At 35.8% G+C, this 16,522-nt stretch overlaps 2 protein-coding genes across 6 annotated transcripts; one reads left to right on the top strand and one right to left on the bottom strand.

Moving 5' to 3' along the window:
- Window positions 1-47: 47 nt before the first annotated feature.
- LOC106169502 (uncharacterized) lies at window positions 48-6,806 on the bottom strand. Its single transcript, XM_013548964.2, has 6 exons — window positions 6,392-6,806; window positions 5,560-5,716; window positions 4,977-5,147; window positions 4,504-4,619; window positions 3,897-4,014; window positions 48-449 (listed from the first exon to the last, which is right to left on the bottom strand). The coding sequence occupies exons 1-6, from the start codon at window positions 6,667-6,669 to the stop codon at window positions 363-365; spliced, it is 927 nt and encodes a 308-aa protein (XP_013404418.2). The 5' UTR covers window positions 6,670-6,806; the 3' UTR covers window positions 48-362.
- A 138-nt stretch (window positions 6,807-6,944) lies between these two features.
- On the top strand, window positions 6,945-16,199 carry LOC106156455 (uncharacterized). 5 transcript variants are annotated; one of them, XM_087014969.1, is made up of 14 exons: window positions 6,958-7,173; window positions 7,574-7,702; window positions 8,018-8,125; window positions 9,011-9,070; window positions 9,676-9,997; window positions 10,373-10,468; window positions 10,714-10,851; window positions 11,132-11,241; window positions 11,507-11,711; window positions 11,964-12,107; window positions 13,373-13,493; window positions 13,740-13,852; window positions 14,137-14,228; window positions 14,538-16,199. In XM_087014969.1, exons 1-14 carry the CDS (start codon window positions 7,127-7,129, stop codon window positions 14,557-14,559), a joined length of 1,707 nt encoding a protein of 568 aa, XP_086871095.1. In that variant the 5' UTR covers window positions 6,958-7,126; the 3' UTR covers window positions 14,560-16,199. The 5 variants fall into 5 exon arrangements, with proteins under 5 accessions (XP_086871098.1, XP_086871097.1, XP_086871095.1 ...); XM_087014968.1 differs by having other exon boundaries at window positions 6,959-7,173; window positions 9,011-9,247; XM_087014970.1 differs by lacking the exon at window positions 9,011-9,070 and having other exon boundaries at window positions 7,000-7,173.
- The last annotated feature ends 323 nt before the right edge of the window (window positions 16,200-16,522 follow it).

Below are 16,522 nucleotides of genomic sequence, written 5' to 3'. Positions count from 1 at the left end.
ATTGATATCCTTGGGTAAAAAAATAAAAGAAACTCAATGTGCATGGATCAAGATACCTAGTATATTTTATTTTTCTTTACCCTGCCAACTAAGCAAAAACTTAAGTTATAAATGATAAACTTCAATATGTAATGCACAAGTTACATATCTTATATTTCTATCTTTGATCAGGTGCCACTTTGTAACGTTCTTTGGTGTAACTCTGACTTGGAGGGGGGGGGGGGGCATAGGAGAATCTTATTTATTGAGGGTCAGAAATGGTAAATACAATTTTGATCTGCCCCATGGCCCTAGCTGACTGACTAGCTTGGTAATAAGTTAATTCTCATCTATTAAGTTGTAATGAAGTACATTGTAAGTGACTATGGCTTAAAGGAGTCTTCTATATCGGGTGATAACTTGAAGGCTTTGCGGTAAAGCTCTGCTGCCTCTGCGCATTTTCCTTGAGCCTGAAAAATGCAGGTACATGTATATGAGTAAATGATTAAAATGAGGAAGAGGAAATAAAATGATTCTTAATGAAGAGAGATAGAAAAAGAGTAGAAGATTGAACTAATTTAGTAAATGAATGAGGAACTAGAGGATCAGAGAGGCGATACCGTCTCTAAATATTGTACCACCAGCTGGAGCAAGCGCATTCGTATAGACCCCCACATATACAAAATAAGGAACATAGCCACCAGTCTTGTGCTTGACAAGCTGTAAAAATGCAATCAACAAGAATTTTCAAAATATGCAAAAAATATATATATAACTAAAAATGGTACAATCAAAGTTAAGTTCATTGTAAGGTAGGTCAAAGGTCAATTCCAAGGTCACAGTTAATTGCCAGTATATGACTTCCTATTCAACTTCAATAGAAACTATGGGCCTATCTCTGCCAGGTTTGGAGTTAAAAGAGAAAGAAATTAGCAGAGTTCAGTTCATGATAATAAGTAGGTCAAAGGTCAATTTCAAGGTCACACTTAGATTGCCAGTATATGACTTCCTATTCACGTTCAATAGTAACTATGGACCTATCTCTGCCAGTTTTGGAGATAAAGGGGAAGCAAAATATGCAAAGTTCAGTTCATGGTGAAAAGTAGGTCAAAGGTCAATTTTAAGGTCACTTTAAGATTGCCAGTATATGACTTCCTATTCAACTTCAATAGAGACTATGGACCTATCTCTGCCAGTTTTGGAGATAAAGGGGAATCAAAATTTGCAAAGTTCAGTTCATGGTGAAAAGTAAGTCAAAAGTCAATTTTAAGGTCACATGTAGATTGCCAGTATATGACTTCCTATTCAAGTTCAATAGAGACTATGGACCTATCTCTGCCAGTTTTGGAGATAAAAGGGAAGCAAAATTTGCAAAGTTCAGTTCATGGTGAAAAGTAGGTCAAAGGTCAATTTTAAGGTCACATTTAGATTGCCAGTATATGACTTCCTATTCAACTTCAATAGTAACTATGGACCTATCTCTGCCAGTTTTGGAGATATAAGGGACTAAATGGTATAATTTTGGAGTTACCATAATGTGCCATAAATTTCCTACAGAAAAAATTAATTAAATTAAAGAAAAGGTCATTTGGTCAAAATTCTTGAAATGGGAGGTGCTCTGAAGTTCCAGATGTTCAAATTTGATGAAATAATGTCATTTTTGACCACAAGTTGTCTGCTTTGCCAAGCCTTATGTTTTATTTTTCCAGAGTTCAAAATTTATTATCCATTACCGTACTGCACATTTTGCTTTCACCACCAATATGTACTTTTTGATACAGCGTAACTTTGGAGATAAAAGGGAAGCAAAATTTGCAAAGTTCAGTTCTTGGTGAAAAGTAGGTCAAAGGTCAATTTTAAGGTCACATTAAGATTGCCAGTATATGACTTCCTATTCAACTTCAATAGTAACTATGGACCTATCTCTGCCAGTTTTGGAAATAAAAGGGAATCAAAATTTGCAAAGTTCAGTTCATGGTGAAAAGTAGGTCAAAGGTCAATTTTAAGGTCACATGTAGATTGCCAGTATATGACTTCCTATTCAAGTTCAATAGAAACTATGGACCTATCTCTGCCAGTTTTGGAGATAAAAGGGAAGCAAAATTTGCAAAGTTCAGTTCATGGTGAAAAGTAGGTCAAAGGTCAATTTTAAGGTCACATGTAGATTGCCAGTATATGACTTCCTATTCAACTTCAATAGAAACTATGGACCTATCTCTGCCAGTTTTGGAGATAAAAGGGAAGCAAAATTTGCAAAGTTCAGTTCATGGTGAAAAGTAGGTCAAAGGTCAATTTTAAGGTCACATGTAGATTGCCAGTATATGACTTTTATTCAAGTTCAATAGAAACTATGGACCTATCTCTGCCAGTTTTGGAGATAAAAGGGAAGCAAAATTTGCAAAGTTCAAATCATGGTGAAAAGTAGGTCAAAGGTCAATTTTAAGGTCACATTTAGATTGCCAGTATATGACTTCCTATTCAAGTTCAATAGAGACTATGGACCTATCTCTGCCAGTTTTGGAGATAAAAGGGAAGCAAAATTTGCAAAGTTCAGTTCATGGTGAAAAGTAGGTCAAAGGTCAATTTTAAGGTCACATTTAGATTGCCAGTATATGACTTCCTATTCAAGTTCAATAGAGACTATGGACCTATCTCTGCCAGTTTTGGAGATAAAAGGGAAGCAAAATTTGCAAAGTTCAGTTCATGGTGAAAAGTAGGTCAAAGGTCATTTCAAAGGTCACATTTAGATTGCCAGTATATGACTTCCTATTCAACTTCAATAGTAACTATGGACCTATCTCTGCCAGTTTTGGAGATATAAGGGACAAAATGTTATAATTTTGGAGTTACCATAATGTGCCATAAATTTCCTACAGAAAAAATTAATTAAAATAAAGAAAAGGTCATTTTGGTCAAAATTCTTGAAATGGGAGGTTCTCTGAAGTTCCAGAAGTTCAAATTTGATGAAATAATGTCATTTTTGACCACAAGTTGTCTGCTTTGCCAAGCCTTATGTTTTATTTTTCCAGAGTTCAAAATTTATTATCCATTACCGTACTGCACATTTTGCTTTCACCACCAATATGTACTTTTTGATACAGCGTAACTCGAAAACCGTATGGAATACAAAAAAACGGAGACCACCTCCAGTGTTGGGCTTTACATGCTCTACAAAATGCAAAAAAGAATGGGTGTCTAGCATTAACGGTTCCCGAATTAGAGACAGTTTTCAGTTTCGATATCTTATGGCCGCTACTCCCGTGAAAATGCACCGATTGACCCCAAATTCACGGAGATGAAAGATGACCCGAAGGGTAACACTTTCCATTAATATTATTAGTTAAGTCTGTGTGGTGTCTGAATAAGACCGCAAATAATTTTTTTTTCGGCAAAAATTTTGTTTTTTTGAAAATTTTGGCCCGTTTGACCTTGAAATAAAGGTCAAAGGTCAAATCCAAGGGCATATTTGAAATCTATACATATGACTTTTGGAAAGCTGTCTGTAGAAATTTTTCCCATAATTCCTTCCATAGGGGAGATAATTAGCATTTAATTTTGCCATTTTTGGACAAGGGTGCATTGCAATGAGTGCCACACCTAGACCCCAATACCGACAAAGCCCAAATTTTACGTGGAACGAGTTGAGATTATAGGTGACCTAAATCCAAGAGATGGGTATGGAGGCCCTTACCGTCTAGGAGGAGAAACGGTAACGGTGACTTGGCGGCGGAGCCGCAGGAGCCGGCGGAGCCGCAGGAGCCGCAGGAGCCGGCGGAACATACGGGTCGGGACTAAAACCATGTGTACCGCCAGCGCCTACGCTGGTGGTACAATAAAGAGAGGGTTGGGAGGGTTGGGAGGGTTGTAAAAAAAGAGCAATTTACTTAAGATATTGCCTTAAGATATTTTCAACTGACCTCCAATCTTTCTGCTTCCTGTAGAAGCTGAATGGCCATCTCGTCCTGCTCGCTAGCTGCCATCTTCTCGACCCTGTGATACATGATATCTGTCCTCATGATGTACTTCACTCCTGACCTACAGATACAAACAACAGGAATGTGTCAAAAACTTGAACAATTCCCTCCATTAGAAAGTATTCTGAATCGGCCATCACTCCAGTCTATGGCTGATAAATATACTAATGCCAAGCCAAAAGTGACTAAAACTGAGGCTGGGCCAGTCAACTTTAATTTACCAACACGCCTGTCCAGTTCCTGGTCAGTATGTTTGCATTGGACCAGATTTGAATTCTTAGACCCTAGTGTCATATTGTTTTCTTTTATTGTTGATTTTTCGCAATATTTATCTCCGTAAGTTGGAAAACTTATAGCCTTCATTATGTTTTACTAAAAACATAATTTTCATTTTGAATGTCCACTTTTCTGGCCGTATATTTTATATGAAACTAAACTATTGTACATCATCTGAGAAATATCAAATGCCCAGATAAACCAATCTACTAGACATCAGATAAACAACGTGGCAGAAGACAAAAAAAAAGCATTTGTTACATGAGTTACTTACTTAATTCTCTCCCCCTCATGCAAGCGTTGATGGTTGAAGATGATGGCCATGCCCGTTTCTGGCTGGACGCGATGGATCACGTTTTTCTCCTCGGCGCAATATTTGCCGCTGGAATCCTGGGAGAAAACATAACCGCTGGCATAAGTTTAAGATTGTAATATATATCGACCTAGCTTGTAATGGAAAAAAGTTGTAATTAAGATGTTGATAAATAAATAAATAAATAAATAAATAAATTAATTAATTAATTAATTCTGGTGAGTAAATCTGTATTACTGTGATAAACACTGAATTACATTCAAGAGAGGAAGACCCTGGGGAGGGGGTAAGAGTTGGGGGAGGAGGGAAATAGGCAGCAGTTAGATATGAAAAGTGTTTTTCAGGTATATTTTATTTTGCAGGATCAACATATTTGTTATTCCCATGTGTGTGCCCATGGATCCTACAAACAAAATTCCTCAAAGCGATCTTACCATGTGCAGTTGTTGTGATTCGTCCACAAAGTTAGTTGTTCCTCCTGTAAAGTCATCATTTAAGTAAATCATGAATGTCTTCATTGACCTCTTCTCAGAACTGGACACAAAATGACCATCAAAATGAGGAGCAAAATGACCCCCTGGCTGATACTTGCAGATTCTGAAGAGCTGAAATTGTACAAAATTGTTCCAGTACATTACCAGTAGTTTCACAGCTACTGTAACAGGTTAATATCTATAATCTATAGACCTTCACTTCAATGTACATCAAGTGCTAATTAATTTTTCAGAGACATAAGAAAGTGATTTTTCATTTTAAGAATAAGTTATTATACACAAATTGTACAAACTGGAGGAAATACCTATTGAAAGTAGCATATATAACTCTATAGGTGGCAGATGGTGGACAAAATTTTAAGAAATGTAAAAATAATATGTGCAGAGGTATACAATATTTAGAGGACATTTTATAATAAACTGGACTGCCCTAGGAAATTATTTTATTGAGGGATAAACACAAATACATGAATAAAACTTAAACAATACTTGTCAGTAAATACATGTGACATTGTCTTCATACCTCATTGAGACCATAAGGCTTCCAGCGCCCTTGCAATGCCTGCTTTATTCCATGGATGTGCTGCAGATGTGGGTCTCCGTGAATCTCAATCTCCTCCACGTGTGTCTTGATGGTGTCCCAGAGATGAGAGGCCAGGGCAGAGGACTGTACCAATAGTCTGCAATATACAAGGTACCCTGTGTTAACATTACCAGTACAAACAGCTCAGTTATTAATTACTAAAGATTCATATACGAAACTTGAGTCTGTCTAAAAAACATATGAGTCAACGGATTTCAGTGATAAATGATCATGAACATTACAGTTAAAAAAACTTTAAGTTGAAAAAAAAAAAACACTTTCAAAGGTTCGAATGAAGTTGTTTGGAAGATGTTTACTAGTATAGCTACAATAACTTGTACATTGTATAAGTTATATTTAAAGTTTGTGTACACAGTATACATGTACATATGTACTAGTAGCTATAACTTACATACTGAAGCATTCTTGTGTTCACCTGATGATAATGGGGCCGTAGCAACAGTCTGAAGATTCATTGGTCCGAATGTTCACTATAGAACCTTCGGACCAATGAACCCTTGATTAAAAAAAAGAAGAAAATGTTACCACTTTTCGGACCAATGAACCTTAATTCGGACCAATGAACCTTAATTCGGACCAATGAACCTTAATTCGTAATATTGAGACGCCCCCATGATTATATATTTACAGCATCTCTTAATGTAACCCATCCATTTCCCCGGGCCATTCTTTTAATAATTTGTAAACTATTCATGCTATGTGTATACTAGTATATCGATGCATGCAGCTACAAGAATATGAAACTCGGTACCTTTCACAACTTCGGTAATTATTCTTCACAAGTTCACGTATGGCCCCAAAACCCTCATTTTCAAACTCTTGAATATATTCTTGACATTCTTGCTGCGAGAGTATACCGTGCAGCAAGAATCCTTCGCTTCCAAAATCAAGTATCTCCGATCGTGTGAGGGAACGAGGCTTGGAATCGTCCGAGGCGACTTTCAGTTTCATATTTGTCAAAATTTTTTCGTCTTCACCTTTCTGGTAGACATTCTCTTCTTCTTTAGGTATAAAAACCTCCTCTGACATTTTGACATGTCCGTGTTAAATCGTGAAAATGGACAATTAAATATTTGGTTTATTTAAATAAGGTCTAAAATTTATGACTGAGAAATCAATTTCATGCTCTTGTGCAACAGGAAACAAACGATGGTGCTGTATTCCACAGAGCGTCCGTGCTATCTGTGCCTGGGTGCTAAGCTTAAAACACACAAATTGTATAATTCTCGATAATTTTGTCTCTAACATTGATCATAAGTAGTATTTGTGGCGTATTTTTAATTTTATTATACTCTAAATTTCAGTTTTAATGCCTGAAAATAACCATTTGTGTCCCTCGAGGTACATGCTCTCGTTTGCAGCCTAGCCCATATCGCCTCGCTTTGGTAACGCAATTCAAGATGGAGGAGAAAGATGTAAACAAAAGTGGTTTCTAGCAAAATGTAATCTACTTTCTTCTTTCTGGTGACTGCATTTGGAACAAATAATGTCTCAAACGAGACAGGAACAAACGTGGAATGAGCAAAGTGACAGGTAACGTGAAAATATATGTGTTAATTTGTGTAAAGATGAAGTACTCACCAAGTCGCAGAATCTAGTGAAATATGAAATACTTTTTCCTGCAAACACATTCTGGGTGTCATTTTATTTATGAATACTCGTCTTTAATGCAATGCAACTGCCAACGTGATCGTTGTCATTATTTTTTGAACTACTAATTATCTTAAAACTTTCAAAAACCATAATGGGTAAATCTGAAAGTATGATTTTAGGAATTTTTTTTTCAAACAACCTTCAAACTGCAGAGTTCATGTGTTTATCTAAAGTGTTTATGGTGTGCATATGAAATATTAATGAAAGAAATACATATAGAGTGCTGTCATCCACTTCATGGTTTATAGTTGTTGTTTATTTGTTGTTTATTTGTTGTTAGTTTGAGAAGGATCCGCGAGCAGTTGGCAGAGGCACAGGAACACCAGCCCAGACGCCACTCTGCAGGAACGTCAAAGAGGAAGGGATATGATCCCAGGCAGACCAGGACACCACCTGCTCTTCTACCAAGGTTGACCAATCATTTGCCTTGACACATATCTCACCCCATGACTTTATCAATCATTTGCCTTGACTCTGAACCAGTCGTGCTGTCTTCCACACGTACATGTATCTCAAAACAAGACTGTACTAATCACTATATGAAAAACACATAAACTTGATGATAAAATGTGACTATATTAATTAAGAAATTGATTAGTGCTTATTACAAACCATCACAGCATCATGCTCTTATCAATATAAATTTTTCTACATACATGTACGTATATAGTACATGTAGAACATAATCGAAATATAAATCATAGTGGTCAACTAACCTTTCCAGACTGGACACTCCTCCTGACCATGACCAGTACAGACAGAGTCCAGTGTTAAGAGGCAGCAGGTATGGTGTGGTGCCACCTGTTGGACCCCGCCAAGAGGCATATGAGAGGTATGTCTTTTTGTAGGAGATCATTTTACTGACGCTTAACAAGGCAGTGAACTCAATCTAGTCTGTGAAGGTTACAAAATATGGATCATTTCTAAGTGGAAAGGGAGTCCCTCACTTTTTCCATTTTGATAAATTTGCTTATTTATTTTTAATTTGTAGATAATGGATTAATGGACATCAATAAGAATTGTAAATTTAATTTAGGTTTATTATAAATTTTCCAATCAAAAGCATGATAATGTTAGGAAAGTAAATAGACCTTAGTATAGATATATGTTGGTATAATGTGTTCTTGTTTCTGTGGTAATTATTACTGTATATTGCAATGTTACCATATGCAGCATGATGCTTGATATTCAGGTATTGTATTGTATTGTATTGTATTGTATTGTATTGTATTGTATTGTATTGTATTGTATTGTAAATGTATTGTAATGTTTTTTTTTGTTTTTGTTTTTCTGTTTTTTATTATTTCACTTATTATAACTTTATTCTTTACACTTTTGTTTTTGTACATTTTTGACTTTATAACCAGCATACTTATTCAATAAAAATCATTAGTTTATACTTTTAATGTTTGCTTTTAATAATGTAGTTTTTATATATATTTTTTAATTTCTGTTTGCATTATTTTAACAGTTTGCTGCTAACACTGTAATACACCCAGTAGGAAAACAATCTTCATTAAACATACATGTAGTGCCTTAGTTTGTACCATTCCTGTCATGTGGCTGCTAGCATTATTGATATACTAATACATCACTGTACAGCAAAGGTAACACTCAAAGTGAAGCATAACAAAGCTAGTATCTACACTGTGTGCATGTGCATGCATGCATGCGTGCATGCCCATGTATCATTGCCACGTGCACACTACTCTTACAGGTCTCCTTCTACGGATAGCTGGGGTGATGACAGTGATGGCTACGAGCCCCGCTCCCACGGGTACGAGCCCCACCCCCAGGTGTTCCCTGTACCCTACCAGTACCCTTATCCTCAGCCATACCCATATCCATACCCTGCAGTCTACCCCATACCCTCCATGGTGTACCCACCACCCCCTCCAGTCCCATACTACCTCCAGGCAGCTGCTGCAAGACCAAAGCACAGAAAAAAGCACAAGTATAGTCACTAATTTGAACTGTAGAGGGCAGCACATGATGGAGCATTCAGTGATTTTGTCTTAATGAAATCCATCCTTTGCTGCCTTCTGTATACTCAAAACTAATTTTGCACTTGGGTTTTCATATAATCTCTTTTTAATTCCTTGAATATTTATGTCGTTTGTCCTGTGAATTTTGTGCTAGGAAGATTTGTAAATTTTACTTGAGTGAAGGTTTTTCTGGTTTCACAAGTAATCTGCAGCAATAGACAGGTATTGTTTGTGGTGTAAACTAGACTAGTGTAGAATCTAACAATCTCATAAGAATATTACTTATTTCTCTTCTGGAACTTACAATCCATGATCACCATTTTAAAATAAGTGGATTAAAAGAAAGGACAACCCAAATACAATTTGTTGACTTTTTTTCATTTCCTTTTCCCTGAAGATCAAAACATTCCAATGCCAAAGCCAACCAAAAAGACCAGGCCACCTATACAATAGAGGACAGGGCCACCCAATACTCGCACATAGAAAACCGTCCATTTTGGAAGGACAAGTTTGAAGAAACTTACAAATTCCACACAAAACCTACACAAAGTAGAATGAATGGAGTTATAAACTATAAAGGAAAAGACAGGCAGTCACATTTAGATGAAGATGGCGATGAGAATCAAGATGAGACTGTGCCAAGGTTTAAGTATATTTCCACTACAAAACAGAGGAGTGATGTTTTTGATGATTCAAATTCTGTGATACAAAGGTATAAGGTGAGTTTTTCAAAAACATTGACATCTGTGATGTTGAGTGCATAGTTTGGCTCATATTAGAGCATGCAACTGCATGTTTCTTCTGTTGAGTAAGATATTGAGCATTTAATTTTCAGCTACATCTTTGTGATGGTTTTTCAGTATTTGATGAAAAATGTGAATCCTTTAAAGTCATGATTATGCCTGATTTCAGGAACAGACTGCAGTCTTCATTTTGCGATGAGAAATTGCAAACTACGTTTCAGGATCTTCAGTTTTTACAAAAAAACAATAGGAAAATAATGCCGATGTTTTGTCTTATTGTCACATACCACAACAGCTGCTACAATTATTGTTTTTCTGTGTTTTGAAAAGTATATTTTTTTCATCTTTAAGTATGACAGGGGGAAATATAAAAGTCCAATCCCAGATTCAGGACCTGCTTTTTCACAACAGACATTTGCAGAGTTGAGCCTGACAAGACTAAATAAGGTACACAGAATAATGATATAGTATCAGCAACTCTCTGTGTGAAGACATTTATAGTAAACAATAACACTAAATGAATTTCACAATGCACAAGTAACTTAATATTTCATTGATGACATTCCTTTCCAATTTTTATGTAAAAATCTGTAATTTCATTCTTTTTAACTTATTTTTTCACATTTTTTACAAAGTTCTTCTTCTTCTTATTATTATTATTATTATCATTATCATTATAATTATTATTTCAGCATACCCAGGTAGCCCAGTATTTCAATGCTCATAACTCCTTTGCTCAAGTATTTGTAGAGGATTTCATACAGGAGGCTCTGGAGGATGAGATTGTCCCTGATCTTCTGATAGAAGTGGTGTCAGAGCAGAAAGAGACGGTAGGCTTTGCTTTGTTGGAGAGTGTTTTATATTTGACTAGGGTGTTATATATTTGTTAGACTACTTCTTCAGTTCCTTTGCCCAGGTTCTCATCTAGATTACAAGTATAAGCAAATTCAGCAGATTGACAAGATTGGGAAGATTTTTCTGTGATTTGCTATAGAGAACGTGTCTTCTCCAACCTTGCATGATGTTTAGAGGTAATTTTGAAGTGAAACACATGTTACTGGCTATGTCACATGATAAGATGTTTTCACGGTTGTCTCATCACATATTCAGGTGTCAGTGAAATCTCGCTTGCTGCCAGGTGGCGCTGTAGATCTCTACTCCATGACAGCTGCTCAGCTGCGTGACTTGGACAGAGACACGCTGATGAAACTAACTGACAGGTAGTCCTAACAAGATGGTTGTGTTTTCTCCAGACATTGTGATACTCAATAATATTTGCAATCACTATGTCTTATTTTGTGGTTGTTGGTCTAATTATCCTTATAAAGAGTTAAAGTTAATATATATATAATTTTTACCCGTAACCTATTGTCTTTGATGTGAATATTTCATCCCTTATAAAATGTACTTAAATACACCACCCCACCCTTACCCCTATTTAATCAATAACATTGCTGGCATAGAGACATCTGTATTAATCCCCAGCTACCTAATGGAGAGAATGTCCCAGAAGGATCTCAGCGAGGACATCGCCAGTGCCCTGCTCAGTGAGGTGGTCCATGAGGGGGTCCTTCAGGTTGTCAAACTGGCTACACAGGAAATGGTCAGCGGATACCTGGCTAAGAGCGCCGGAACTGACGTAATGACGGATTTGGTGGAGGATTACTTCGCTGAGATAGGCCATGAGTTGGTAAGTGAAGGTGATGTACTGAAAGGGGCTCCTCTTGAATCTGCAGCACCATCTGGTGTGTTTTCAGTCTCATTTGGTCATAAATCTTTTATTTCCATTGCAACAATTTTGTAATGAGAATATTTTTAAAAATTTGAATGGATAAATATGCTTTTTGCTAGCTCTTGTGTACAGGGAGGTTATCACAGTTTAATGGTATAAAAAATGTAAAGTTAAACATTTAAAGATTAAAGTTATTTTTGTATCTTCAAGGTTGAAGAGGTCATCACAGAGGTACAGTTTGAAGATGTCCTCGATGAGTTCATCGAGGAAGATGTTGACGAGCTAGCCAATGAGGTGGCAGTAGAGGTCCTGACGCACTACGACACCAGGATACAGAAAAGAGAGCTCAGAGAGGTCGGTGATTGGACTGTTTATGTGCAGACCAGCCCATAGCCAAGGGGGGGGGGGGTTGAAAGAACTCCCCCTTTTTACTGGGAAAAGGTTCCCTTTGGGTAAAATTTTACCTAGGTACATGAAGGTTTCATAGTAAAAGGTCCACATTTTCAGAAAAAGAACCCCCTTTTTGAAATTGCTGGCTATGGGCCTGTATTATGTACAGACACACATACTTTGATTTAAAGTAAGCTTTCACATAAGAGCTACTGTACACTCATGGAGAAATGGACATCTGTACTCTTCATAGCTGTAAAAGGGAATAAAGTTCCTGTTACATAATTGTATGTGGTGACCAGTGGAACTGGTGCTGTACAGAAAATTACTATATGATGAAAATTGAGTACTAACTGGTCTAAAATGTATGTGTATGGCCCGTATTTGTAGCCAGAAGTTCATTGACATGTGTTGGAGTACTTAATGTCTTTGGTGGCCCTTATTACACTGCTCACTAGTCTGAAATTTATGTCCTGTATATGTAGGTAGCCAAATATGCCAGCCAGAAGTTCACTGACTCTATGTGTTTAGAGTACTATACTACTTACTAGTCTAAAATGTATGTCCTGTATTTGTAGGTAGCCAAATATGCCAGCCAGAAGTTCACTGACTCTATGTGTTTAGAGTACTATACTACTTACTAGTCTAAAATGTATGTCCTGTATTTGTAGGTAGCCAAATATGCCAGCCAGAAGTTCATTGACTCTATGTGTTTAGAGTACTATACTACTTACTAGTCTAAAATGTATGTCCTGTATTTGTAGGTAGCCAAATATGCCAGCCAGAAGTTCATTGACTCTATGTGTTTAGAGTACTTTACTACTTACTAGTCTAAAATGTATGTCCTGTATTTGTAGGTAGCCAAATATGCCAGCCAGAAGTTCACTGACTCTATGTGTTTAGAGTACTATACTACTTACCAGTCTAAAATATATGTCCTGTATTTGTAGGTAGCCAAATATGCCAGCCAGAAGTTCACTGACTCTATGTGTTTAGAGTACTATACTACTTACTAGTCTAAAATGTATGTCCTGTTTTTGTAGGTAGCCAAATATGCCAGCCAGAAGTTCACTGACTCTATGTGTTTAGAGTACTATACTACTTACTAGTCTAAAATGTATGTCCTGTATTTGTAGGTAGCCAAATATGCCAGCCAGAAGTTCACTGACTCTATGTGTTTAGAGTACTATACTACTTACTAGACTAAAATGTATGTCCTGTATTTGTAGGTAGCCAAATATGCCAGCCAGAAGTTCATTGACTCTATGTGTTTAGAGTACCTGTTGTCTTTGGTGGCCAGACAAGGGCAGTTGTGGACAGAAGATGACCACGCAGATAAACTACTGGACAGTATGTTATCTTACTTTATACACATTTACCATTCTCTTTAATCTCTTTGATGTACTGATCTTTAGTTTATATTTTGTTCATTTATTTGATTTGATATTTATTTATTTATTTATTTCCAGTTTTCCATTTTTTTTTTTTATATCTGGTATTAAATGTATAATTATATTTGATTTGAATTTGATTTGCATACTAAAAGTCTTATTTTATAGTGAAATACCTGACTGTGAATATTGCTATAATATTTAGGTTTGATGTTGAATGTGCTACTGGAGCAGTTCTTTGGGGTCAGTGGAGAGAGACAGAGAACACTGGATAACTTACCCCTCAGAAAACTCCATGAGAAGATAGTGACAGATGTGGTGAGTGGTTTCTACTGATGTTTATACATATCTACTTCCTAAAACAGACAAGTAATATGCATGCACATGGTCCTGAAGAAAAAAGAGAGACGTTTGAGAATAATTATGTATCTACAGCAAGGATAAGTTGTCACATCTAACACAATGTAAGGCTGTCACATCTAACACAATGTAAGACTGTCATGTCTAACACAATGTAAGGCTGTCACATCTAACGCAATGTAAGGCTGTCACATCTACCACAATGTAAAACTGACACATCTAACACACTACATGTATTCCAGGCATTGGATGTGCTGCTAACACAGCTGTCCCAGGCTTTGGATGAAGACATGGCTGACCTGGATGAGTATGAGAGAGGCTTGGACTTTGCCAGGTAACTTTATTCACTTTGTAAAAGGTGTTGACTTTGTTTCAGGGTGGAAGGAAAGTACTTGAAAGGGGTAACATTGTCTGGATTAAGGTCTCAGCTTTATTGATTTAATGAAGCTCAAATATATATATATATATATATATATATATATATATATATATATATATATATATATATATATATATATATATATATATATATATATATATATTAATTAATTATTTATTTTGTTTTGTACGTTTTTTTCTTTCCATTTTATAGTAAACTATGTTATTGTTGGGTAAAAACATATTTCAAATTCCACCTTTCCAGTGCCCTTAAGCCTTCAAGGTAGCAGTTGAAGACAAGATAACTGAGAGGATAATGCTGTGACCAGGAGTGATGAATATTTAACACACCCAGATGCCCAGATCAGTTCCCCTGGGGGTGTCGTGTGAGCCTTGTGGGGTAACTGTCTGTGCTGGAGACCCCCCTCCATCCCCCAGGGTGAAATAGTTGTACAGCATGCCTATCAGAAAGTGTTTTAACTGAGATAATTTCAAAATGGGTACCAGGAATTTGTCTCTCTTCTAAACCATCCAGGTTCTTCCAACATGCTGAATGTCTGTAGAAATCTTATTTCTGCAGCTGTTAATTTCATATCATTATTTTTTATGTAAAACATAGATGTAGATATTTAAGGAGTTAGAGGTTTTCTTAACGGACTTTATACCCCTAAAAGTTCCATATGAATACAGGTATGTTTTGGAGTTGAACATTGACAATGTCTTTCTGTTAATAAAACAGGTTGAAATGGCTCATAATTTATGTAATAGTTCATTTAATTGGACTACATCTGTTTTTGTGGGTCAAAGAAAATAATAACTTCAGCCTAAGAGTTTAGACCAATTTTTGCGCTGAAGTTTTTTTTTTTTTTTTTTTTTTTTCGTAAAACAGGTCCCTGTAGAATCTGTGATACGGTACTGCGAAATGTGCAATTTGCAAGGTTTAGCCTCTAAAATATTTGATGTTAGACAAATGGTTTATGATATGAATTAAATTAAAAACAGTGTCAAGAGGAAAGGAATAGGTTGGTGAAAACCATGTTTTGTTAAAATTTTTTTAAAAGAATTAAGTGTTCAAGCAAACAAAGCAGTTTTGAAAATATTTTGCCGTCCGTCTTTGTGCACTGACATCACTTGGTGCAAGAAGTAATATGTGCCATAAAAATCATCATTATGCCATAATTATATGTTAACAGCTGAAAAGCATTCCAAACCACCCTGTATTTTTGATGTGAATGTAAGATTTCCATTGATAAGGGTGGACAGGGTTACTTATGTTCTAGGGATGTCTGGCAATATTAATACAGATTTTCTAACAAATACAAGTAGATTCCTGTCTTTGCCCACAGGATATTATCAAGGATGTTTTACCAACTAAGGGTATCACTTAACACGAACAAGGCTATTAGTATTTTGTCTGGATGGCTAATTTTAAAGACTTTGCCTTATTTTATATATTTTTCATCCTAAAATGCTAGCTGTGCTTTCCATTTCAGCTGGTCATTTAGTTATTATTTATTATTATCTTATGCTTTGTTTTACATTCTTAACTGTTATTTTATTATTATATTATCCATCATGTTGTTGACTGAGTCTGAATATTTGTGACAAACTGTATATCTCCAGATTTTAACTAAAGAGCACAGCAGAGCTGACAGGGTGACAAAAAGGTCTATGCCTTGCTTTGCTTTTCATATTCATATAATTTCAGGAAAGCTATGAAAGTAATGTGCCTCTCGCACCCAATTTCAGGATCTGACTTTGTAAGGCTTTATTTCATTACTAGATATATTATTTTTGATAATGTATGTTGATTTATTCGAGTCCCTGTCTGTGTAAGTTGTCTGTGATTTAGTGTTCACTGGGATGATTAGAATTGTTAAATATGGACATAGTGTATTGTTTTTTTAACTGTAATAAATGTTTTATACTAAGGGAAATAAGACTTTTTATCAAAGTGCACAACTACAGTCATTCATAGTCATAAATAAAGAGGATCAGAGGATGATATTCAGTGATATATCTCTAAAAAGAAGACGGTTTCAATATTTTTAAATGATGTAAAAATGCTCTTCTTATGATTTTGTTATAATACTCATTGACTTGCTTGAAAAATTTAATAATAATAATAATAATAATTATAATAATTATACTTCACTTTGTCAAATATCACGTTTGGCAGCTTTCAACAGTACGTTTTTTTTAATTTTTTTATTTTTTATTTTTTACAAAACTATAGTATTATTAACAATA

The sequence above is a fragment of the Lingula anatina genome, chromosome 6 (assembly GCF_051362555.1).
Source record: "Lingula anatina isolate TDL-2025a chromosome 6, LinAna3.0, whole genome shotgun sequence".
NCBI lineage: Eukaryota > Metazoa > Brachiopoda > Lingulata > Lingulida > Lingulidae > Lingula > Lingula anatina.
Note: the sequence above shows the minus strand (reverse complement) of the source record. Positions and strands in the feature narration are given on the sequence as shown.

Coding starts and splice junctions, on each gene's coding strand:
- LOC106156455 (XM_087014968.1), top strand. CDS start 7,127: ATGTCTCAAACGAGACAGGAACAAACGTGGAATGAGCAAAGTGACAG. Junction 7,174..7,573: donor TGGAATGAGCAAAGTGACAG/GTAACGTGAAAA, acceptor ATTTGTTGTTAG/TTTGAGAAGGATCCGCGAGC. Junction 14,229..14,537: donor AGAGGCTTGGACTTTGCCAG/GTAACTTTATTC, acceptor CCACCTTTCCAG/TGCCCTTAAGCCTTCAAGGT.
- LOC106169502 (XM_013548964.2), bottom strand. CDS start 6,669: ATGTCAGAGGAGGTTTTTATACCTAAAGAAGAAGAGAATGTCTACCAG. Junction 4,620..4,976: donor AATCACAACAACTGCACATG/GTAAGATCGCTT, acceptor GTTTTCTCCCAG/GATTCCAGCGGCAAATATTG. Junction 450..3,896: donor AGGAAGCAGAAAGATTGGAG/GTCAGTTGAAAA, acceptor TGCATTTTTCAG/GCTCAAGGAAAATGCGCAGA.